This window comes from Cervus elaphus, chromosome 30, assembly GCF_910594005.1.
Source record: "Cervus elaphus chromosome 30, mCerEla1.1, whole genome shotgun sequence".
NCBI lineage: Eukaryota > Metazoa > Chordata > Mammalia > Artiodactyla > Cervidae > Cervus > Cervus elaphus.
In genome coordinates this window covers 13,032,833-13,059,815 of record NC_057844.1, presented here as the reverse complement: position 1 = coordinate 13,059,815, position 26,983 = coordinate 13,032,833, and the positions used below count along the sequence as shown (strand labels likewise).

The 26,983-nt window shown below is 38.0% G+C and overlaps 1 protein-coding gene across 1 annotated transcript in view; it reads left to right on the top strand.

Annotated features, from left to right (window-relative positions):
- VWA8 (von Willebrand factor A domain containing 8) overlaps window positions 1-26,983 on the top strand; it is a 366,079-nt gene that overhangs the window by 1,332 nt on the left and 337,764 nt on the right. The window contains exon 2 of the mRNA XM_043892308.1: window positions 18,025-18,102. Coding sequence (XP_043748243.1) covers window positions 18,025-18,102 — 78 coding nt within the window. The remainder of the gene's footprint in view (window positions 1-18,024; window positions 18,103-26,983) is intronic.

Sequence of the window (26,983 nt, the reverse complement as noted above, 5' to 3'; positions counted from 1 at the left end):
TGTTGTTTTTTTTCCCCATTCTTTGAGCTGTTTGTTTCTCCTTTGCCTTAGCAGGGTTCAAAGGTACAAGTATAGCATAATCTATAACTCAGGCTTTAGAATGAATCAGCCTGGGTTGGAGCCCATTTCTGCACTGAGTGTGTGTGTGTGTGTGTGCATATATATATATAAGCATATATAAATATATATATATATAAATATATATATATATATATAAATATGGGGATTTGAGAGTAGGTTACCTAGTTTTGTGTCCCAGTTTTCTTAACTGTAAAATGAGGATAAGGAAAGTATATTAGATAGGGTTGTTGTGAGGATTTAATTAGTTATTAGGATCCCAGGCATATATTAATGTTCAAAGTTAGCTTCTTTATTATTCTTAGTATATTTTCAGCTATGTGACATTTATTCTGTTTTCTTGGCTTTAAAATAAATGAAAACAGTTCCTTTTAGGTTTGAACTATGAGAACTATCTAGGTGGGCTGTTGCTTGTGTGTGTGCTGAGTTGCTAAGTCGTGTCTGACTCTTTTTGGTCCATGAACTGTAGCCCAGCAGGCTTCTCTGGCTGTGGGATTTTCCAGGCAAGAATACTGGAGTGGGTTCCCATTTGGTCTTCCAGGGGACCTTAGCAGGGTTAAGTCATGTGAACTTTAAAAATTATTTGTTCTTTGTCCATGAATAATACATTTTGATTATAAAAACATTTAGACATGTCCTCAAAATGTGTATTATGTTGAGCAAATCAAAGTACAGTCTTTCCTGCAAATGTACTCATGTACACATTACTAATGACATATTCACTTCTTAGACTCAGTCACTTAGCATCATGACACAAGGAACAAATTATGTTAACCCTACTTGCCTTGCTACCACAAAGATTCTTAAGGTTGAAGATATGAGGACTGAGGATAAATGTACCTGGAGACTTACCAGAGATCTGGACTCAAGTAAAAGCAGCTGTGAGCCAGGTAAACCGGAGGCAAGCTCTGGGCTTCCCTAGGATGTAACATTGGCCATCAAGGTTGGAGTGTCCCCTTTTGAACCAGATGTCACACATAGACAAATGTAAGCCACAAATAGCAGTGTGCCGTAATGAATTACAGTTTAGATTGGGAAGATGTGCTCATTTGCACTCAGCCATGTGACTAGTAACTCATCTCTCTGCCAGTAATTGACATTGCTTCCTAGTAGTTTGGAAAAAGAACAACACGGTACATAAACAATAGATATAAATTATATACTATTCTTATCTCTCCTAGGCTGTATGTATGTCTTATTTATTTTTATATTCCTTTTTGTGCCTGTCAACTCGTTGTACCTAATAAGCATTCCGTGTCTTATTATGTTCCAGTTCATACGGAGTGGGAGCAGGAGTGACTGGAATTTGCTGTGTTGGCCTTCAAGATAGGAGCTTTATAAAGCCTGAGAAACAGAGGGAAGAGAGGGTCATTTTGTTTAAAAAAAAACCAAAAACCCAAATCCACCGCTTTTTATCCTTTGTCTAAACATCCATAATTTGCAAATTCTTCATATCTCTTTACACTTCAATTAGTTGTATTGTCTCTTGGTTTTAGAACAAAGAGTTTAACGAGGAGGTTAGCTGCTGCAGAGTTCCTCTGTTGTTTTGGCCGGCTAAGCTGCTTGTGATATCTTAGTTCCCTGAGCTGTGGTTGAACTTGGGGCCCTCAGCAGTGAGAGCGCAGTCTTAACCACTGGACTGCCAGGGAATTCCCTGCAAAGAATTTTCAATAAAGATTATTGTAGTGTTTCCTCAGAAAGAGAGAGATTAGTTCAGTAGGACTCTGATGTCAAACAGGCATAGGTCTATCATGGATCAAGTGATAATATGGAAACATAACTCTGTAAATCCACTTTGACATGTTGAGCACCGTCCTTTTATACCATTGTTATTAAAGGGATTCACTACTTTTTGACTTTTGTGTATAAGTTGTTTAATAGAAGTATTTAAAAATTGTGTATAAGACATCTATGTTTGTTGTAAGTAAAATACAGACAAGTCCTCTAAAATGGAATCTTTCCATGCGGATTCATGATTGTCTTTTTTTGTGTTAATGTTATCAGGTTTTGTAAAATAATATGTATATTATTATGTATATGAATACAAATTTCTTTTTAAAAAATTGAATCATATGTGTTTTATAATTTATTCTCAGCTATTGTTAATGTATTAATATGGTGATAAATATTGCTCTATATGGTTATTTTAAATAGGCATTAAATTCATATATTTATCCATATAATTTATTTTATCAGTTTCCTATTGTTAGATATTCAGGTTATCTATTTTTAAACATATAAAGGGTGTAATAAACATCCATATATATATTTGTGATTTTAAGATTATATCCTTAGTTTATAATAGAATTAATGACTTTGGGGAAGGGAGATATAGAACTCCTGCTTCAATTCAGAAATATAGTATAACGGGAAAAACCTATATGTGTGTGTGCAAGTCTTAGCTCTGTATTTACTAGGCACTGAACTCCGGGGAAATTATTAACTACTTTGCACCTGAGGACAGTGAGTTTTGTGTATTAAAGAATTTAGCAATAAAATCCCAAGACAGTTGTAAGCTAATAAATTGCTAGGAAAACAGTTTATTGGGAACACAGAGACTAACCTGGAAACTGCTGATGTATTTGGTTTTCTCTTGGGTCTAAGTTTTGTATTAAAAAAAAAAATGATGACACTTACATGGTTCTTAACTGAGGTAATTCTCCTTCCCCCGGGGGCATTCTGCAATGCCGGAAGGCATTTTTCTGTTGCCCTCACCAAGAGAAAGGGGGTGCTACTTGTATCTAGTGGGTAGAAGCCCTTGAATCTGCCCAACATTCTACCATTCTATAGGACATCCCTTCACAATAAATAGTCATCTGGCCCAATAAATCAGTCTGTTGAGAAACCTTGCTGTTGGGAAACCTAGAACTAAGCCAACTTCTTTGGTTGGTTTAGTTCAAAGTTGCAGGTCATTGAATTGTGAGTCTGTTTCAGAGTTGAATGTCCTAAGGTGTGTATATTAATTAACTTGATTTGTAGTCTACAATTCGGCAGGCAAGAAGCATTGCATCTCCCATTGTAGAAGAAGGGCTGCCCATGGATGTGCCTGAAATATGTAACTAAGAAAAGCATTTTTGAGATAGATAAAGATCTTAACAGTAGAACAGCTTTGAAATATCTGAGGAAAATAACTGCAATTCTCCTGGCTTAGCCAAGAATTAAATAAAAACTATCAGTCATACAAAAAATGTAAAGACTTACTAGAAACTATCAAATAAACTTCTGGCAAAGCTATATACTACAACATTTGTTGATTAAAAATTGAAGAAAGAGCAAAATCTTTTTGATATTCAGTCCACACTGATAGCCACAAAGGAAAACAGAGGACAGAGGATAGAGGATATAATTGGTGAAATTCTCTATGAACAGAAGAGTAATGACAAATCAAATCTTTACTATAAAGTAATACTTAAAAAAATTTAAAAGTGCTCTATAAAACTTGATCAAGAAGTCCTTTTGGCTTAATTTTATTCTAAAGCTAATCACTTGATGAAAATGTGTAACTATTAGTATTATTTTGATTGAAATGTTTGTTTTCAGAATATCCTCAGGGTCAAAATGTCCTGTATTCCTCTCTGAGTATGTATCTTCTTTGTAAAATAGGAATAGTGACACTTGCTCCACCTGCCTTTACTATACAAAATTTGTTGCATTAGTTAGCAGTCATGAGGTTTTCAGTGACAGAAATATGTACAGAAAAACATGTCATTGGTTCACATAGATGAGCGGTCCAGTGACTTCAGCCTCGGCTAGATGCAGGATGTCAGAATGTCTTTAGGGCTTGGGCTCTCTGCCTTTCCCCTTGGTTCCGCCACTCTCTACTCTTCCTTTGCTGAATCTGATTTTTTGCTGTATTGGTTTCAGTGTCTGGCAGGCTTTCTTAAGGTGGTAGCCGCGATAGCCTTACTGACAGGCCTAGATTTTGACCGTCCTTACAGCTCACAATGTGAGAAGGGAGGACACCTTTCCTTGTGAGCTCCGACAAAAGTCCTGGCGAGAACTTTCACAGGCCAGCCTTGGGTCACAGGCCCGTCTCTAAAACAACCGCTGTGGTCAGGGAGTGGCGTGTTCTGACAGGGCTTGTGCAGGGCGCTCATTCCTGGGCATTTGGGTGCAGGGGTAAAGGCTGGGCTGAGCTCTGCCCAAAACAAGTGGGGCTTATTCTCCACTGGAGAGAGGGAGTCTGTTGTCAAAAGAGGGAAGAATATGGGCATGTAAAAACAAAACAGCTGTCCACTAAAAATTGAGTGAGTAATGTCCAAACATATTTGTCCAAGAGTAAGTGTAATGTAAAACATACTATTAATTGTTTTTGTGAACATAGAAATTATTTTCCTGTAAATTTTGGGAAATCCCTTTACATTAGGATCATTACAAGTGATAAAATCAGGCTTTGTTACTTTAAAAATGGCCTTAAATTTGATTTTGTTTGGAAGATTTTAACTATGAGATGGTTTTCAGGGTTTTCAATTTTCAGTCCATGTTTTCCATGCTTAAATAAAGTATATAACGATTTACTGGTAGCAGTAGTTATGTGACAGTTTGTGTACTGTATGGAGATTTAGGTTAATCTGTTATGGGTTATGCGTGCTTACAGTTACAGTACAGTTAGTTGCTCAGTCGTGTCTGACTCTTTGCGACCCCATGGCCTGCTGCACGCCAGGCTTTCCTGTCCATCACCAACTCCCGGAACTTAGTCAAACTCATGCCCATCGAGTCAGTGATGCCATCCAACCATCTCATCTTCTGTTGTCCCCTTCTCCTCCTGTCTTCAGTCTTTCCCAGCATCATGGTCTTTTCCAATAAGTCAGTTCTCATTGAAAGCTCAGTGCTTACATTTTTGCATTATTTGTAATAATAAACGTAATAAATGTTAAGCAGCATATTCTATAACAATTTGTACTCTGTTAACTCATTCTTAGTTATTCTAACAATTTCCATTATGAGTATTTTATTAACTCAAATCTTTTTTAACAAATAATTGCACTTAACCAAAATGTTTTTGTGGTTTATTTGAAGAGAGACATGCATTAGTGTCTTTTGCCTATGTTGTATTGCCTGTTGTGTAAGTATCATCATTCTCTTTTAGATGAATACTTATAGAACTTCACTTATATGAATCCTTTACAAATAAATGACTTGATTGTTTTTTTTTACATTTTTTGCTCAGTTTATTATATTTTTAATTACTTGATTTCTGAGCATGTTAGAAGATGGGCCATTCTCAAAGAAGGCAGAAAACAGGGGGCTTGAAACAATACTTAATTAAGAAAAACGGTATTTGACTAAAAACTATTGGGTTGGCCATAAGTCCATTTGAGTTTTTCCATAAGAGGTTATGGAATAACCTGAAGGAACTTCTGGTCCAACCCAATATAATCATTCATTTATATATCCATTTATTGAATACCTGCTTGGTTTGAGGTATTATTTTTGGGACTGGGGGTACAAAAATAATTAAAACATAGACTTTGCTGACAAAATGCTATAGTCTTATAGACTGAACAGCGGTCTTCAAATGTTTTTCTCGCTTAGTTCTTAGGTTTTACAAATATATATCCCTATGTACATTTTTAGGTTGATATCTAGAAATTTCCCTGATAAATATAAATAGTTGAAGAGCATGTTGTCTCCATTGTATTGTGAATATTGACATTTAAAACCAAAAATTGTTACAACACTCTTTAAAATGTATTTTTTAAATGTGTAATCTGAAAAAAAAAATGCACAACCTAAAAGTTGAGAGTTTTATTTGGTGGATTTTCTGAGGACTTCAAACCCAGGACACTGCATCTAAGACGACTTTGAGAGACTGCTCCAAAGAGTCAAGCTGGGGAGCCAGCATCTGTAGGAGATTTTGCAATAAAGACCAGGTAGTTAGAACATTAAAAGAATAGTGTTAATGAAAGACCAGGTATTGGCCGTTAGGGAATTTAGTGCTTTCCTGTGTATGGAAGGATGCAAAGTCAGGGCTCGTTCCTTTGAAACACACTTCCGACATCTGGGGCCAGTATCCTGTGCCTTCTCATCTCAGGTCTCCTCAGAGTGCACTCTCATGGGTGGCTGTAGCGGTGGGCATCTTGCTTCCGTCCTGAGTCCCCTCAGGGCTCACCTTTGGGTGGGTGTAATGTTGTGGCTTGATGGCTGCAACATTCTTTGTTTACTGATATGGCAGGCAGTATTTTAGTTCACAGTCTCTCTGGTCCAAAATATGACCAATGTTTGAGAGACATTTCACAACCAATTTTTGTCCCACATAGCTAGGAATGCTTATTCCTAGGTCAGGCAAAGGTTTTTCTTGATATACCATTCCAGGTGCTAATTTCTGGATTAGACCCCATTGATAATTTAAAATCCTCTGGGTCCTCTGATTTATTAGTTATTATGATCCAGAAAATGTTTTCTCTTGTTGCTTTTTCCCATACGTAGAATTACACTGTTACAATTATCCTATTTATTTTGAAGATTGTTAGTATCTAGAGTTATAAATGTGATCTAATACCTCAAGATGCTTCAGTTCAGTTCAGTTGCTCAGTTCAGTTCAGTTTAGTTCGTGTCCGACTCTTTGCGACCCCATGAATTATGGCACGCCAGGCCTACCTGTCCATCACTCCTGGAGTCCACTCAAACTCATGTCCATCGAGTCAGTGATGCCATCCAGCCATCTCATCCTCTGTCGTCCCCTTCTCCTCCTGCCCCCAATCCCTCCCAGCATCAGGGTCTTTTCCAATGAGTCAACTCTTCGCATGAGGTGGCCAGAGTACTGGAGTTTCAGCTTCAGCATCAGTCCTTCCAATGAACACCTAGGATTGATCTTTAGGACGGACTGGTTGGATCTCCTTGCAGTCCAAGGGACTCTCAAGAGTCTTCTCCAACACCATAGTTCAAAAGCATCAATTCTTTGGCGCTCAGCTTTCTTCACAGTCCAACTCTCATATCCATACATGACCACTGGAAAAACCATAGCCTTGACTAGACAGACCTTTGTTGGCAAAGTAATGTCTCTGCTTTTTAATATGCTATCCAGGTTGGTCATAACTTTCCTTCCAAGGAGTAAGCGTCTTTTAATTTCATGGCTGCAATCACCATCTGCAGTGATTTTGGAGCCCCCAAAAATAAGGTCTGCCACTGTTTCCACTGTTTCCCCATCTATTTGCCATGAAGTGATGGGACCAGATGCCGTGATCTTAGTTTTCTGAATGTTGAGCTTTAAGCCAACTTTTTCACTCTCCTCTTTCACTTTCATCAAGAGGCTTTTTAGTTCCTCTTCACTTTCTGCCATAAGGGTGGTGTCATCTGCATATCTGAGGTTATTGATATTTCTCCCTGCAATCTTGATTCCTGCTTGTGATTCTTCCAGCCCAGCATTTCTCATGATGTACTCTGCATATAAGTTAAATAAGCAGGGTGACAATATATAGCCTTGACGTACTTCTTTTCCTATTTGGAACCAATCTGTTGTTCCATGTCCAGTTCTAACTGTTGCTTCCTGACCTGCATACAGGTTTCTCAAGAAGCAGGTCAGGTGGTCTGGTATTCCCATCTCTTTCAGAATTTTCCACAGTTTATTGTGATTCACACAGTTAAAGGCTTTGGCATAGTCAATAAAGCAGAAATAGATGTTCTTCTGAAACTCTCTTGCTTTTTCAGTGATCCAGCGGATGTTGGCAATTTGATAAGATGTTTAGCCATTATCAATTTTTTTGCCTGGTTACACATTGGGTAATGTAAGAGATAAGAATCTTATAGGATATAAATAATACAGCTAATAACATTGGCAAAGTCAAGGTGTAGTAGGGAGACACAAAGAATAAAGAATTTGGAAACAGAGAACAAATTGAAATAATGATTAGTATAACTAGTTATAATTGGTTGCAATAAACCATCAAGTCCACAGAGAGCTAGCCACATAAGCCAAATTCTAGAAGGATCAGGTAGAGAGAAAAATGTTATATCTTTGTTTACAAAGGTATAGTTCATCAATTTGTTGTAGGCCATAGCATAAGAGGTGAGTTTTTTTTCTGGAAAACAAATATAAAAGCCAATTGTTTCCAAAAAAGTCATAAAGTTATAAATCATATTTATCTAAAGACTATCAGAAACTTGTATTTGTTAAAAAGTCCTTTTTATGAGTCTTCTTGGCTCATTTTGTTGAACTATCAGTGTAAACTAATGATTGTCTATAAAGGACAAAACTTAGAGACTGACATGGTTAGAGATTTGAGTACAATGCAATTGGCAAGAAACTTGGATATTTCTGTGACATAAAACATTTTAAGAGAACCAGGTGGTGCTGGTGTTACCTGCCTGCCAATGCAAGAGACTTAAGAGACATGGGTTTGATCCCTGGGTTGGGAAGATCCCCTGGAGGAGGGCATGGCAACCCACTCCAGTATTCTTGCCTGGACAATCCCACGGACAGAGGAGTCTGATGGGCTACAGCGCATAGAGTCGCACAGAGTTGGACTCAACTGAAGCAACTTAGCACACACACAGAATTATGACTGATGACATTATATCAGGGCATATATCAGATTTTAGGAATTCCATGTAAATTTTGGAATGTCTCTATTAATGACATTCACCTATACATTATAACCTAAAGTTCATCTCCAGTCACTTGACAATGTTTCTCAAGTAATTCAACACACCAAATAAGCCTAATTAGTTTAACAGTCCTCTCTGAGGTGTCGCAGTGTTCCTTTGAAGGGTTGTGTTCAGTGCTCAGTTCCTAAGTCATGTCCAACTCTTTGTGACCCCATGGGTTTTAAGCCCATCAGGCTCAGACTTTGTCTATGAGATTTCCTAGGCAAGAATACTGGAGTGAGTTGCCATTTCCTTCTTCATTTGAAGAGTTAGCTGGAAGCTAAAAGAACTTGTTAGATTTTCTTGTTTCTTAGTTTCCTGTTAGAACTTGTGAGAAGTTTGTTAACAATATCAAAAAGGTTTTAAAACACAACAGGGAGGGAGGGGATATGTTTACATATAGCTGATTCATGTTGTACAGCAGAAACTGACATAATATTGTAAAGCGTTATACTCCAATTTAAAAACGAGAACAAACACAATAGTATCATAGGTCATATGAATTGATATTTATTTAACCAAAGTCACAAATGATTTCAGAAAACAAATACAGATCACTTAAGGGCGCGGGAACTCACACAGTCTGTTATGAAAGGCAAACATACATGTATGTGGAGATGCAAAGTCTGGCCTCATGGAGCCCATCCCTTTGATATGCATCTCAGATAACTGGGGCCGGTATCCTGTGCTTTGATTGAAGGCAAAGAAAACTTTTCTCTTAAAAGAGAGAGAAAATTAAATCTTGCCTTTTACCAGCTTACTTTTAACAACAAAATTCACTTAATTAACTTTAATCTAAATCTAGTGAATCCTGACCATCCACAACCCTTCCATCACTGTCTGTATCTGTCTTTGTTTAGTTTGTCCCTTAGCCTTTCCATCCAGAAACAACCAGCTCTAAGATAAACTTAACTTTCTTTTCTCTTAATATCATGCAATTCCATTTTTAATACCTTCTTTTCTGAAAAACACACATTCCACTTTCCTACTATATATTGAAATGTTCTCTTTATTATTTCTGTTAGCTTTAATTACATGTTTAAATTAGAATCCTCAACTCTTAAAAAACCTTAATTTCTAGTGAAAACTAAGAAGTAAGCAATTATGAACTGTCTTTTACAAAAACCTTTCCTTTTTAATAGAGAACATCTCAGGGTGGCACCAAACATATTTATTAATAGTCCTAAATACCTTTAGTTTCTCTGTTAAGTAATTGATGTATCTTATTTTATTTGAGAATGACTTAGTTATTTAATAAACTCCCATCACTTAATTTAGCATAGCTCTAAATTCAAGTTGCCAAATATCTGGAGAGATTATTCTTAAGTAGACATTCCTTAAATATAATTATTCCTTAAAATTTCATCCAAAAACTATCTCATTTGCATTGAATTCACTTGTAAATATTTAATTATACCAAGTTATTTTCCATATTGACAAATTTGCAATAGATATTAATAAGTTTTATTTAATTTCCATTAAACCTTGGTACAATAAGTGTTGGACCTAATGTTGGTGACTCTAAAGATGTGTCTATGTTAATTAGCTCAACAAACTTAAACTGACATTAATACCAGGTATTAACTTAATACTAAATAGTTTCCAATTAATGTGAACCTGAAAGTCATTTTGATCAGTTTCTTTCTGTGTAGAAATATTTAGTTTGTAAGCATTTACTTTTAAGTCAATAAAATAGAACTCTTATAAATTTAAGTTTGATAATATTTTCTAGAAATAGATATATCTCATATATATAATGTGTACAGAGATATATGAATAGGCAAAACTAGAGAGCTCATGGCTTTACTTAACAAACTTAGAAATGAACCAGATATTACAATATGAACTTACTAGTTGATAAATAACACGAGATGAATTAAATTGGCTTGCTTAGATGACTGAGACTTTACTATTCGTGGAAAAGAGGTTTAAAGATTTGTGTTTGTCTTTGATAAAGATTCTAAGAAGTCTATGAATTAGATTTTCAATTGAGGGAGGCTTTCCAGTGGTTTGAATTTGAAATTACCACCTTTGTAATTTTTTTTCCCTTGGCTTCAGGTTTTACCTGACTGAGCTAATTAGACTCAATCTCAGGTCATTGTGGGCTATATTTAAACATTTCTGATTTGCAGGACAAAGACAATTGTTTTTAATTAGCCAAAGAACTGTTTGTCACCTCAGTGATGTTAAAAGATTGATTTGCCCAAATATATATATGTATATATGTATTTTATTATATAATTATACATATATAATATTTGAAAGTTGCTTTTCTGGATCAGAGATTTCTAAGTAAAATTTAAGAGTTCTGTGTTCTAGAATTCTAGAGTTTAGTCTATCATGCCTTCAGAAACTCATATAAAGCATTCAACAAAGAGCTTCTTTCTAAGTTCATAAATTAAACCCAGAGCAAAATCACTGTTTTTGTTTTTATTAGTCCTTGAATATTAGTTCCCACTTTCTTCTCCATTGTATGGCTCAGGTAACCCTATTGATTTCCTTTAATATATTTAATTCATATTTCCTGACGAGCAGATCTAAATGTTTTGTCTTATAATGCCACAGAGGGAAATATTCCTCAGTGAAACATGTCTATCTCAGAATTAAAGAAAACAGATGTAGCTATCTAATATAAAACCAATGAAAATATATCAATTCTTATATACTTTATCTCAGTTCTATCTTGTATATCTTTGGCTTTCACTAAAATCCAATCAGCAAGTTTTGATCTTACAGGAGGAGTTCTATTATTCCCTGTCCATTTTATCTTTTTTTTTTGAAAGCTCTGGGATCCCCATAGAGGGCGTTGAGCCCTGAAGCTCAGGCCTTTTTGTTAATCTTGATTAATTGGCCTAATTGTTGCCCCAGGTAATTGTTGGTCAGGTATCTCAGTGTAATTTTTTTTCCAGCCCCTTAAACATATACTTAAAAAAACTGGAGTAAATAGAGTGAACTTGTTTGGCTTTTAATGTTGGGGACCACATGGGGGGGTCCCTTCTGGTCCGCTTAACCTTAGGTAGTGTAATATCAAAACCTTGTGTTTTAATACCATAAGTGTCCATTTTATTTATTGCATTTTGAATAACCATTTAAAGATTTCTTTATCTATTTGGGGTAAGTCTTTTTAAGATCTCTGCCTTGTTGGAAGAAGTATCTAGACTTTCCTTACAGTTTTTTTTTTCTGTTAACATTAATTATTCTAATGTTTTTATTAGCATCTGTAAGACCCATTGAGGGGAAGCAAAGACCACAAATAAAACTTCCCAAACTGTTTTCTCTTACTTGTTTTAAACTAAGGAAGTTCTGAGATAGCCACTAGATATATTTCCTTTTTCCCATCTTTAATTTTTATAGATACCAGTAAAACAGCCATTTATAATGATAGCTCTCTAAAAACTTACCAATTTAGAAGCTTCTCTAATTTAAAGGATTCATCATTTGGCTATTAATAAGTTATATACTAACAGTGATTCAAACTAATAAGATTTAAGAGGCTTCCCCGTAAGAGAACGGGGAGAATGTCACCTAAATAAAATTCTTAAAGTTTACTTCCCCAAATAGTATGGCAGAGGTCAAGTTTTCAAAACACACACATGCACACACAGGCAAAACTCCCTAAGAAGATCGGGCAGAACATTTATTGATACATCTCAAAGACATAGGAAGAGAAATGCAAGCCCCTCTACAAAGATTTTGTTTAAGGTCAGAATTCTGAAAAGATATTTTTTATCAAGCCTAACTTTTAACTTAGCTGCATGCACATCTGCCCCCCGCTGCCAATTTGGTCATTTGAGGTTAAGGTCTTTTTTAGTATAACTTAGGTACTTTCAAGTGTGATCTGGCTGGAGTATTAGTTGGAGGCTGGTTTCCAATTCTCCTTTAAATATTTCAAGTCATTCTCCTCCCCAACCTCTCAATACAGACCTCTCAATTTCTTTTACTGAGCAAATTCCAGAGTCCCCTGATATCTTCCAGTTAGGGATGTCTCTCAGTGTTTTTCAACAGGGCTCCCCTAATACCTTTAGATTAGGGGGTCATTCCCTAGTATCTTTCAACTGGAGAGGCAGGTACCTGTTAGGTGCTGCCAAATGAAACTCAGAGTCATCAGCCATTAACAGGAGATCCTGGAGCCAGGAGAGACCCGGATTCATCTGGACTCTGAGGAGGTGGATGGGCATAAGAGGCCTCTGCTCTGTCAGGGTTCTGGATCCTCATAGAGTTTAGGCAAAGGAGAGAAGTGTGCTCTGCATCCCTTTTTAACTGGTTGATAAAACTGTTGTCTGAAAAAACTGCACAACCTAGAAGTTGAGAGTTATGTCTTATTTGGTAGACTTTCTGAGGACTTGAAACCTAGGACATAGCATCTCAGATAACTCTGAGAGACTGCTCCAAAGAGGCAATGAGGGGGAGTCAGGGTATGTAGGAGATTTTGCAGTAAAGATCAGCTACTCAGAACACATCAAACGATCACTGTTAATGAAAGAAAAAACCAGATAACCCAAGTTAAGGAATTCAGTGCTTTTCTGTGGATCAGTTCGGTTCAGTTTAGTCGCTCAGCCATGTCCGACTCTTTGCGACCCCATGGACTGCAGCACGCCAGGCTTCCCTGTCCGTCACCAACACCCGGAGCTTGCTCAAACTCATGTCCATTGAGTAGGTGATGCCATCCAACCATCTCATCCTCTGTTGAAGGCGACTCCTGCCATCAATCTTTCCCAGCCTCAGGGTCTTATCCAATGAGTCAGTTCTTTACATCAGGTGGCCAAAGTATTGGAGTTTCAGCTTCAGCATCAGTCCCTCCAATGAACACCCAAGACTGACTTCCTTTAGGATGGACTGGTTGGATCTCCTTGCAGTCTGAGGGACTCTCAAGAGTCTTCTCCAACACTACAGTTCAAAAGCATCAATTCTTCGGCACTCAGCTTTCTTTATGGTCCAACTCTCACATCCATACAGGACTACTGGAAAAACCATAGCTTTAAACAGAACTGCCATATAACCCAGCAATCCCACTCCTGGGCATACACACCGAGGAAACTAGATCTGAAAGAGACATGTGAACCCCAATGTTCATTGCAGCACTGTTTATAATAGCCAGGACATGGAAGCAACCAAGATGCCCATCAGCAGACGAATGGATAAGGAAGCTGTGGTACATATACACAATGGAATATTACTCAGCCATTAAAAAGAATTCATTTGAATCAGTTCTAATGAGATGGATGAAACTGGAGCCCATTATAGAGAGTGAAGTAAGCCAGAAAGATAAAGACCAATACAGTATACTAACACATACATATGGAATTTAGAAAGATGGTAATGATAACCCTATATGCAAAACAGAAAAAGAGACACAGATGTACAGAACAGACTTTTGGACTCTGTGGGAGAAGGCGAGGGTGGGATGTTCTGAGAGAATAGCATTGAAACAAGTATACTATCAAGGGTGAAACAGACCACCAGCCCAGGTTGGATGCATGAGACAAGTGCTCAGGGCTGGTGCACTGGGAAGACCCAGAGGGATGTGATGGAGAGGGAGGCGGGAGGGGGGATTGGGATGGGGAACACATGTAAATCCATGGCTGATTCATGTCAGTGCATGTCAAAAACCACTACAATATTGTAAAGTAATTAGCCTTCAACTAATAAAAATAAATGAAAAAAACAACAAAACATAGCTTTGACTAGACGGACCTTTGTTGGTAAAGTAATGTCTTTGCTTTTTTTTGCCTTCTAGGCTGAGATAAAAAGCATCATTTTCTCAGATAGAGCTGGTAGAGCTGGTTGTAGATGGTTGGACAACACACATAGAGAATGTAGAGTTCTGTTCTTCTCATGTTAAATTTGAGGTGTGTCTGGAATTTCGAAGTGTCCAAAAGGCTACTGAGAGGCATGGAACTCAGGAGAGAGATCTCAGCCAAAGTAGACACATAAGGCTTTAATTGTACAGAGGTCAAAGGGGGGCCATTGGTATGGATTAGATGCTTCAGCGAAGTGTAGCATGGTAACAGCAGTTAGCCAGGAACACTGGCATTTGAGGCAGGAAGGACAAATGCCTCCACCCCGTGAGTGTGTTTCCCTCTTTGCCTGCAGCAGGCATGACTAATTGATCACTGCCCTGTTTACTTATTACTAATAGTAATTATTGTTAATTATTTGGCTGGCTGCGTTTTCCCTGCTGTGAGAGCCTTGCTCTAGCTGTGGTGCTCGGCTTCTCCTTGCAGTGGCTTCTCTAGTTGCAGAGCACAGGCTGTGGGGGGCTTGGGCTTCAGCAGTTGCAGTTTCCAGGCTCCAGAGCACAGGCTCAGTCGTGGTGCGTGGGTGTAGTTGCCCCATGGTCTGTGGGATCTTCCTGGACCAGAGCTCAAACCCAGGTGGATTCTTTACCTTTGAGCCAACCAGGGAAGCCCACTACACTGTTTCTTAATGAGTCCAGTTTCCATTGTGAATTCTTCTTTGGGTTTTTGGAAGCCTGTTGCTTGATTCCCAAATATTATCTTTTTGTTATGAGGCTCTAGTTTAATTCCATTTTGATCAGAAAGTATACTTTGTATGATATCAGTCCTTGGAAATTTATTAAGACTTGTATTATGGTGCAGCCAGAGATCTAGTTTGGTGAATGTTGCATGTGTATTTAAAAAGGATTCTGCCATTGTTGGGTGTAGTGTTCTATAAGGGCGATTTAGGTTAAGTGGTTTATAATGTTTTCAGGTCTTTGCTTCTACACTTGGTCTTAGCCAAAAGGTCAAGAAGTGATCATCTTTACTTTATTCCTCTTTTTTTTTTCCCCACTCTTCCATCACTTACTGAGAGAGGCGTATTAAAATATCCAGATATGATTTTAAATTTGTCTCCTCTAACTTTTCAGTTCTGTCAGTTTTTGCTTCGTGTTTATTCCCCAGTTTCCTGTTGGCCCGTTACCACCTTAGATTTGCTGTGTTCGTTGTTCTAAACACGCTTGCCCCCTCTGTTTGCCCTCGCTTGCTCCTGCAGGCCCAGTGGTGGTGATGGCTTCCTGTTACTGCTCGTCCCAGGGGACTGCACCATCTTTGTTGGCTTTCCCAGATTCTGCCCACACCTTCATAAATGCTTCCTCAATTATTCTCTCCTCAGTCACTCAGTTTGAATGAGCTGTCCGTTTCTTGCTGGGGCCACGACTGATAATGGATGCACTTAGGAAAAGCATTTCGGTCAGTAGGAAAATCCAGCGCAGAAGTCTGAAATGAATATATGTCTGACATGTTGAAGGGACAGTGAGAGACCTTGGGGCTGAGCAGAAGAGAGGAGGACGCTAGTAGGAGACGACTTTAGGAGGGCAGTGGGGAGCCGGATCAGAAACAGCCTTTTAGGCCATTGCAAAGGCGGGGGTTGGGCAGAGGGCTGGCGCCACTTCACTCCTGTTTTCTTACGGTCGCTGTGGGCAGTCTGTTGAGCATTAGCTGTAGAGTGCAAGCATCGAGACAGGAGGTGTGTAAGGAGGTGAGAGAGAACGCTGTTAAATGAGAAACCGGATTTAAGTAGCAAACCCCCAACTGGCTTGGGTCGGCACTGTGGTGGTAGAGGATGGCGGGAGAAGCGGGCAGCACCACATATATATATATATTTTAGTTAATTAATGAAGGTTTGGCGGCCTGGGCTCTCGTTGCCGTGCACGGGTTCCTCTCGTCGCGGCGAGCGCGGGCTGCTCGCTGAGGCGGCTGCTCTCGTGGCGGAGCTCGGGCTCTGGAGCATAGGTCCGGTAGCTGTGGTGCTCAAGTTTCATTTCCCCTGAGGCGTGTGGCACCTCCCCAGACCAGGGATCGAACCCCTGTCCCCTGCACTGGCGCGCGGATTCTTAACCACTGGACCACCAGGGACGCCCAGTGCTACAGGTATCTTAATGACAAAGTCAGTACTGTTTTCTGATGGGGTGCAGGAGAGAGCAGTTAAGACTGGCTGTAAGATTTCTGGTCTGAGAAACTGGAAGCATTAAGTTGCCATTAGCAGAATTGGGGGATTCTGGGAGCACACCCAGATCAGAAATTCAGGTTTGAATATGCCAACTGGCAGGTGACTGTTAGGCATCTCAGAGACTGTTGTTGCCCATGCTTTAAGTCCTGTGGTCTAGATTACAGATATAAATTTGGGAGCAAGCAATATATTGCGCTTAAAGGCACAAGACCAGATGAGCTCATCAAGAAGAGATTATACATAGAAAAGAGGCTAGAACCGGGTCTCCACACCCAATAAGAAGTTGAAGAGCAGAAGGAAAGGCAAAGAAAACTTGAGTCATAATGAGGTAGGAGAGGTGAGGAGGTGAGAGGGCAAGGAGGAGAAGTGGGGGGAGCGAGAGAGGGAGCGAGAGAGAGGGAGAAAGAGAGAGAGAGAGGGTGGCCCTGCCTGGCAGGCCCCGGCCGCCAGACTGTGACTAATGACGTAGGCTGGGTCGATTCAGTTTTCCTGCCCATGAGGTTGAGTCATGACGGAGTTAGGAAAACTGCAAGAACAGTTTACTTAGGACAGTGTGCTTTTTGTTAGAAGATGCCTCTGAAGACTTGAAAGCTGAAGAGTCATGACTTTTGCATCTTAAGATAGTGTAATTTTTAAACTCTCCTACAGGTTTGAGACATCAAAATAAAATGGGGGAGAGAGTTGCCCCTGCCCACGGTGTCCCACAGTGAAGCTGGTGGTGCCAGGGCTGGTCTCTCAGTGAGCTGCTCCCGGGATGTGACGTGGACTGTGCACCCTGTGGCCTCTCCTGGCATACTGTGGGCCAGTTTCTGAGCCTAGGTCTCTTCATGGTGCGTTTGTGGTTCCTGTGAGCTACTTCATAGAACTGCGGTAACAAAACCCCCAATGTCCTTGTGCTGAACTGTTACAGCAATTCTATGAAATAACTCACAGAAGCCGTGGGTGACTTAGAGTCAAGATTTAATGAATACCATAAATACATGAGTCTTTAACAGTATTTTGGCTTTCCCTGTGGCTCAGTGGTAAAGAATCTGCCTGCCAATTCAGGAGACGTGAGTTTGATCCTTGGCTCAGGAAGATCCGCTGGAGAAGGAAATGGCAACCCACTCCAGTATTCTTGCCTCGAAAATCCCATGGACAAAGGAGCCTGGCCGGCTACAGTCCATGGGGTCACAAAGAGTCGGACACGACTGAAGCGACTTAGCACACACGCATGAATAACTTGCTGTAGACGCCAGTTTCACAGCATAGTGCCTGCCGTAGACAGGTGTGTCTGTGGTCGCCTGACAGTCATGTCTGTGATACACACATCCCTGTCTGTAGCCTGGAGAATCATTATTGCAAAAGGCATAGTGTATTGCTTTCTTACTTGTTTCTTACAATGATTGTGTTTCTGTATTCTCTTTTTAGGTGATACAGTTAATATTGGAGATGTATCCTACAAGTTGAAAAATCCTAAGAACCCAGAACTTGTGCCACAAAACTACAGTAAGAAATATTTATTTATGAATTTTTCACTTTGTATCTCTTCATCCATGAATATTTTAGTAGAATATTTGTCCACATCTTGTGATCTCTGTTTGAATTGGAATAAAATTTATACTCAATAAAATTCACAGATCTTAGGCATTCGTTTTGATTAATTTTGACAGTTTTATAAATGTGTATAACCATCAACAGTGCTTTCATCACCCTGAATGGTCTCTTGTGCCCCTTCCTCTCTACCCTGCTCTGGAAGCCATTGTTCTCGCTTCTGCTATGGCAGAGTAGTTTTGCCTGTTCTTCAGCTTTCTATAAATAGAATCCTATAGTTAAGCTATAGTTTTTGTGTCTGTGTGTTTGTGTGTGTGTTTGGTTTCATTCCATCGAGATAATAATTTTGAGATTCATCCATATTCCTGTACCTATCAGCTTGCTTTTCACTGCTGGGTAATTTTCCATTGTATAATTATGTGTCATAATTTATTTGTTCTCCTGTTGATGGACATTTGGATGGTTTCCATTTTTGGACTCTTATGAATAAGGTACTGTGAACATTTCTGTACAAGTCTTGTGGTCACAAGTTTTCACTTATCTTAAATAAATAACTAGAAGTTGATGTGTCATAGGGTAGATGTCTGTTTAACTTTACTCAGCCCTGCCAAACAGTTCTCCAAAGCAGTTACTGTTTTACCCTTTGAGCAGCAGCAATGTTCCCCATCCTTGCCAACACTGGTATTTCTAGTCTTTTTGATTTTACTCATTCTACTAGGTATGAAATGGTAGCTCATCATAGTTTTTGTTTTATAACAGCTTTATTGAAATGCAGTTAATAAACTACAAAATTTACCTTTTTAAAGTGTACCTACCACTCAGTGGTTTTTACAATAGTCACAAAATTGTGCAGCCATGCCCCTATGTAAGCTGAGAACATTTTTTAAGTCAACAAGAAACCTCACATCCATTAGTAGTTACTTTCTGTATCCTCCTCCTCCTTCTCCCCTCGCTGCTCCTCTAGCCTTTGGCAATCATTAATATACTTTCTGTTTCTGTGGATTTGCTTATTCTGAACATTTCATATAGATGGGATCATATAGCATGTATTCTTTGTGTTTGACTTATTTCACATCTCATGTTTTCAAGGTGCATCCATATTGTAGCATGTATCAGTGCTCCATTCCTTTTTATGCTAGATAATGTTTCATTGTATGGATATATCACTTTGTATTTATCCATTCGTCAGTTTGGGAGTATTATGAATAATACTGCTATGAATGTTCATATACAATTTTTTTTACAGACATATGTTTTCAGTTTTCTTGGGTATATACCTAGGAGTAGAATTACTAGGTGATATGGTAACTCTATGTTTAACATTTTCAGGAATTATCAAACTGTTTTCCAAAGAGGTAATGTATGAGGATTCTAGTTTCTTCATATCTTCACCAATACTTGTTATTGTCTTTTTTATTGTAGCTATTTTCATGAGTAGAAATGGTATTTTATTATAGTTTTGATTTGCATTTCTCTAATGACTTAGCATCATTTCTTTGCTCAAAATCACATCAGTTCTTTTCTCAAAATTCCTTAAAGGACTCTAATACCTTAGGAACAAAGGTCAGTCCTTATGATCCAGTTTCAGCCTTATCTCCTGTGACTGTCCTTCCCCTAGTCCATGTTCCAGTCATTGGGCATAATATAATTTTTTGTTCACGCTTCAGATTCTTTCAGTAGACCATGTGCTTCTTGAGGGAGAAGATCTCACTTTCATCCAATACACATTTCCGTTAACTCTGCCTCCTAAGTGGCTCTGCGCTCTGTCCTCTCCACGTTGTTGTGCTTTTCTTTTACTATATATATATATATTTTTTGTTTTTCCCCTTGAGTTATTTTCCTAAAAAATAGTACCCTAGTGGTAACTCTAGGGATTAAAATTAACAGTTTAACTTAAAACAAACCTGTTCAGATTAATACTAACTTAATTTCGATAGTGTACAAAAACTTTGCTCCAGTATAGCTGTTCCCTTCTGCTTCCTTTGTACTATTATTGTCATACAAATTATATCTTTATATATTAAAAGTCTTGCTGCACAATTAAAAAAAAACCCTTTGTTTATTTACTTGGCTGTGTTGGGTCTTAGTTGTGCCATGCGGGCTTCTCTCTAGTTGCGGCTCTTGGACTTAGTTGCCCCACAGCATGTGGGATCTTAGTTCCCCGATCAGGGTTTGAACCCACGTCCTCTGTATTGAAAGGCAAATTCTTTTTTTATTTTTATTTTTTATTTTTTTTCCTTTATTTATTTATTTATTTTTTCAGTGGGTTTTGTCATACATTGATATGAATCAGCCATAGATTTACACGTATTCCCCATCCTGATCCCCCCTCCCACCTCCCTCTCCACCCGATTCCTCTGGGTCTTCCCGGTGCACCAGGCCCGAGCACTTGTCTCATGCATCACACCTGGGCTGGTGATCTGTTTCACCATAGATAATATACATGCTGTTCTTTCGAAACATCCCACCCTCACCTTCTCCCACAGAGTCCAAAAGTCTGTTCTGTACTTCTGTGTCTCTTTTTCTGTTTTGCATATAGGGTTGTCGTTACCATCTTTCTAAATTCCATATATATGTGTTAGTGTGCTATAATGTTCTTTATCTTTCTGGCTTACTTCACTGTGTATAATGGGCTCCAGTTTCATCCATCTCATTAGAACTGGTTCAAATGAATTCTTTTTAACGGCTGAGTAATATTCCATGGTGTATATGTACCACAGCTTCCTTATCCATTCATCTGCTGATGGGCATCTAGGTCGCTTCCATGTCCTGGCTATTATAAACAGTGCTGCGATGAACATTGGGGTGCACGTGTCTCTTTCAGATCTGGTTTCCTCGGTGTGTATGCCCAGAAGTGGGATTGCTGGGTCATATGGCAGTTCTATTTCCAGTTTTTTTTAAGAAATCTCCACACTGTTTTCCATAGTGGCTGTACTAGTTTGCATTCCCACCAACAGTGTAAGAGGGTTCCCTTTTCTCCACACCCTCTCCAGCATTTATTGCTTGTAGACTTTTGGATAGCAGCCATCCTGACTGGTGTGTCATGGTACCTCATTGTGGTTTTGATTTGCATTTCTCTGATAATGAGTGATGTTGAGCATCTTTTCATGTGTTTGTTAGCCATCTGTATGTCTTCTTTGGAGAAATGTCTGTTTAGTTCTCTGGCCCATTTTTTGATTGGGTCATTTATTTTTCTGGAATTGAGCTTCAAGTGTTGCTTGTATATTTTTGAGATTAATCCTTTGTCTGTTGCTTCATTTGCTATTATTTTCTCCCAATCTGAGGGCTGTCTTTTCACCTTACTTATAGTTTCCTTTGTTGTGCAAAAGTTTTTAAGTTTCATTAGGTCCCATTTGTTTATTTTTGCTTTTGTTTCCAATATTCTGGGAGGTGGGTCATAGAGGATCTTGCTGTGATTTATGTCGGAGAGTGTTTTGCCTATGTTCTCTTCTAGGAGTTTTATAGTTTCTGGTCTTACATTTAGATCTTTAATCCATTTTGAGTATATTTTTGTGTATGGTGTTAGAAAGTGTTCTAGTTTCATTCTTTTACAAGTGGTTGACCAGTTTTCCCAGCACCACTTGTTAAAGAGGTTGTCTTTTTTCCATTGTATATCCTTGCCTCCTTTGTCAAAGATAAGGTGTCCATAAGTTCTTGGATTTATCTCTGGGCTTTCTATTCTGTTCCATTGGTCTATATTTCTGTCTTTGTGCCAGTACCATACTGTCTTGATGACTGTGGCTTTGTAGTATAGTCTGAAGTCAGGCAGGTTGATTCCTCCAGTTCCATTCTTCTTTCTCAAGATTACTTTGGCTATTTGAGGTTTTTTGTATTTCCATCCAAATTGTGAAATTCTTTGTTCTAGTTCTGTGAAAAATACCGTTGGTAGCTTGACAGGGATTGCACTGAATCTATAGATTGCTTTGGGTAGAATTGGAAAGGCAAATTCTTAACCCCTGGGCCACCAGGGAAGTCCCTAGTGACACAACTTTATAATTATCATTTTATGAATTTGTCTTTAAACCAGATAGAAGAAGGGAATAGCTATAAACAAAAATACATTTGTATATTTTTTATCAGTACATTTGCACATGTCACCTTTGCTGGAATGTTATTTGCGTGGGCTTGGGTTACTCTCTAGTGTGCTTTTCTTTCAGCCTGAAGGAAGGACTCCTTCTAGTATTTCTGATAGGGCAGATCTGCTAGAGATGAATTCTCAGCTTTTATTTTTCTGGAAATTTCTTAATTTACTTTTGTTGTTTGAAGACTTCTTGGCTGACAGTTTTTTCTTTCAGCACTTTGACCATGTCATCTTACTGCCTCTGGTCTCCATAGTTTCTGATGAGAAGTCAGTTATTAATTTTATCAAGGATCCCCTCCACATGACTCACTTTTCTCTCTACTATCAGGATATTTTCTCCTTGTCTTGGTCTTTTGATAATTTGACCATGATGTGTCTAAATGAGGTCTCTTTTAGTTTGACCTACTTGATGTTTGTTGAGCTATATACACTATACTTTCATTTATGTCACATACACTTTGTACTATCATCAACATGTGTTTTAATTCTGTACATGTTAAAACACTCATATGTGTGTTACTGTTATTTTTGTTTAAACAATAATAGAATTTTAAATAAAATAAATATATTGTACAAAATGAAGATAGTTTTAAAAGTTTTTAATATTTATCCATATTTTTATGCCTTATGCTGCTTTTTTTTTTTACTGCAGATTCAGGCATATATCTGAAAGCATTTCCCTTTAGTCAAAGAGTTTCTTTTTTAGTTAGTTTGCTAGCTATACATTCTCTCATCTGTTTTCTGTTTTAAAATGTGTTTATTTTGCTTTCATTTTCAAAACTTTCTTTTTGATTGAATATGGAATGCCAATTTTTTTCTTTTAGTATTTTAAAGATGTTGTTTTATTGTCTTCTGGCTTCTATTATTTCTAGTAAAAAGCCTGCTATAATTTTTGTTGTTCTCTTGTTTGTAGCTTGTCTGTTTTCTGATACATACTTAAGATTCTTTTCAATTTTTCACCAGAAGTTTTACTTGATGTACCAAGGTAGTGTTACTTTGAATTTACCTTACTTGCATTTCTTTAAGCTTTTTGAATATGGGTTAACATATTGGAAGATTCTTGGCCATAATTAAGTTAATTGATTCTCTTTTCTGCTCTGTATGGTCATTGTTAGTATCATCTGAGATTCATTCATTTCAGTTAATATAATTCGTTTCTACCATGTCATTGGGTTTTCCTTTTTATTTTTCACCTCTCATGCTTGAATGCATGGATGGGAAAGAGTTGGTGGGTAAGTGCAGATTTTCTCTGTCGCTGGCACTTCTCAGTAGATTAAACTGTCTTTCCAACCCACGTGTGGCCATTATAGGTTTGTCAAAAGCTAAACTTGTTTACCCCGACGCATCTATGGCAGATTCTTCTTCCTCTTGCCATTCTACCAGGGATGAAAGTTACCTGTGGGTCTCTTATGTCCTTGAAAGGGCTCATTACTTTCTATAATTTAGTTCATTTAGGTTCCTTTATATCCTTAGCTGTGGGATGCATTTTAAGAAACTTATTTTTGTAGATTAACTGGTTTGTTCTGGTTGTTATTGTTGGAAGTTAAATTCTCTTGCAATTCTTCATCCTAAGTAGGAGTCAAGAATATTTACTTTTAATGTTAATTATTTAATGGTTATGCCTAATCATATTATTTCCATAGGTTTTCTTTTCTGGGGGAGAGACTAATGACATAATTCTTTAATAAATTGTTATACTTGTCTAGAGAAAAATTAACAAAATAGATCTATAACACCTTACATGTCATAGGTACATGATAAATGAAAAGAAAAAAACACACTCATTTTCCCCAATTTCTGGGTCTTTTCCTATTATAAATGTAGCTAACTTTTTATAATAAACTTCAGATGTGAAGAATAATATCTGCTCTTGTAGACAATAAGAAAAGTGCTATCGGTTTAGAATTCTATAGGGAAACAACTACTTAGTGGGGGGAAATTATGTTTAAAATTTTGTCTGTACTGCTTTCTAGCTTACGAATTTCTTTTCTTTCTCTTTCTTTCCTTCCTCCCTTCCTCTGTTCCTCCCTCCCTCCTTTCCTTCTTCTTTTCTTCTTTTTCTTTTAGATGTGTTCATTTCCATAGTCATTTAACTGCTCTGAGTCTCCTTGATATATATATATATGATCTTTTCAACCTCACAGATAATGTTTTAAGGATTAAATCAAATAGCATATGTGAAATCTATACAGTAGTGCCTAGCACATAATGCTAAATACATGTGAGTTTCTGACACAACCACTTCCATAGTCTCCAGATTCTTGTTCCTTTTCATTTTCCATTATCCCATGCCTGTGACTTTAGTGAGTATGACAATAACAGACTAAGGTCTGCTCTGTTTCTGCTTAAGAGATATGCTAAAAACAGTTTCATCTTTTTTCAGTCTTAGCCCTAAAAATGAATCAGAAATACATTTCATCTAGATTTGATTTAGAATTAACTGGGGCCTTCAGTTAGATTGTTTGCAGGATCACAAATGGTGGTAAGCTCTTCAAATTTCAATTTAAAAAGATCAAACTTAACATGTCTACAGTGTGGAAAGAATGTTGGCCTTTTAAGTCTCACCTACACTTGAAGCATGGTCATTGCCTGACAGCTCTCAGCAGGGGATAGCGCTATCCATCCTTTCTTGATTTACTTATTTTTGGCTGCACTGTATCTTCATTGCTTTTCACAGGCTTCTCATTGCAGCGGCCTCTCTTGCTGCGGAGCATTGGCTCCAGGCGCGCAGGCTTTGTAGTTGTAGCACGTGGGCTCAGCAGCTGCGGCGGGCAGGCTCTGTGGCATGGACTCAGCAGTGACCATGGCACCTGGGCTCAATTGCCCCGAGGGAGTGGGATCTTCCTGGACCAGGGGTTGAACCTGTGTCCCCTGCGTTGACAGGTGGATTCTTAGCCATTGCACCCCCAGGGACGTTCCGCCTTTTCTTCTTTTAACAACTAAGGTGCCCCAGTCCCCTGGCTGGGGTCTGCTGACGTACTCTGTTGTAATCAAAGTACTTATCCATTTCGAGGATCTTCTTATTGAGAGAATTAATAAGATTATTTGTATTAGCTCCAGGAACTCAAGGGATCCTAGCAATAATATCAGTTTTTTAAAACTTACAAGCCTATTCTTTGAATGAAAGTATTCTCATATTTTGCAAATAACTGAAGGGCTGGCTCAGACCAAGTCCCAAAGTGTAAAAGGTATCTGTTTCTAAATATAGCAAAACTCCCATAAATTGTCACCAAAATCCCTCAGAAAAACAAAGAAAAGCCCTCAACATTTTCTGGCTTACATACTTTCAATTTTTATTATTGTTTACATGCATCTCTTAGGTAATCATAAGTTTTCATTTCGTGTTTTGTTGCTAGTAGCTTACCCTTTGAAGTGTATCAGAGGAGAGTTTATACTGTAGGCAATTGGGTGGTCTGTGCCTGCTCTCCATTCATTGTTTCTACCATAAATCAAGGTGACCATATATCAAGCATATGTTTTACCCAGTAGTAAATTGTTACATTGCTCTATTAGTCTCATGAGAAACTGTGCCATTTGTACGAAAAAGATGGTTGGGAGTTTGGCTACCTTGAACAGGAAAAGTGGCCAAGCTAATTTGAACACACTCTCATGCATTCACGTAGGCATTTTGTGGTTGCTGCATATTGTTGAGACAGATATACTGTATTGCATAATATAACATGTTTTTACACATCTGTTTACTGTATTGTGTTCAAATATTGTTTTCTTTGAACTCTTTCTTCCTCTCTCAGGGACTATTTCCAGAATGGGAAAATTACAGTTCTTTGGCTTCAATCTTGCTATAACATGACTGATAAGTGATTATGGATTTTGATTATGAGAGAACTTTGATGGATTTTTTTTTCTCCTCTGGAGTTATTTTCAAAAACATGTTGAAGTACTTTGGAGATGATGTTTTGATGAAGTTTGGTACTTCATCAAAGTACCAAAAGGAAAGGTACCAAAAAGTATCACTTTCATTCTTGTATTTATGCTTCATTTTAGCTTTTTGCCTTTTGGATATTCAATATTTTGAAATGAAACATAAAATGGTAGACTTTTGTTCAGGAGAGGAACTTTAGCAATTATTATCCTCTCTGGAACTCATTTCGTAGCTAGGAAAGTAGGACCTGGAAGAGATAAGAAGACTAATTAATTAGTAGCAAAACCCAGATTTCCATACTTCTGTTTGATTTTCCTTTTAGTCTGCCACAGTGTCTCTGGCTGCTTTCTTTAGAGTAAGTCCCGGGATGCTAGAAAACTCTTTTGGAATTTAGAAATGTGAAGGATTGTTGAAAAATATTGAAATAGTTGAAGCATGGCATCAACTATCTTAACGTTATTTTTCAGAGCATTGAAAATCACTGTTGTATTCTAGTAATGAAGAAATAAAAGTCACAGTATTGAACTATGATCCCTGATATTATTATTTAACATCTATTTAATGGAATAGTAGAAATACTGCTAATTGGTAGAAACTATAGTCTAGAGATATTCTTAAGTGGAAGTCTAAAATTCAGTTAAAAACCACGCAAAAGCAATATTATCTTGTCAAAATAAAATTTCTTAATTCATTGACCATTTGATTGAGGTAATGAATGCTTAATATTTCATAGTCATTGTCAGCTTCTCATTTGAACTGTTACCTGCTTTCACAGCACTGGACACAGCAATGCATCTTTTTAGCGCCAGTATCTAGCCCCGTGCCTGGCACATAATAGGCATAGCAGTTGGACTGTTCTTTAGTTTTTTATT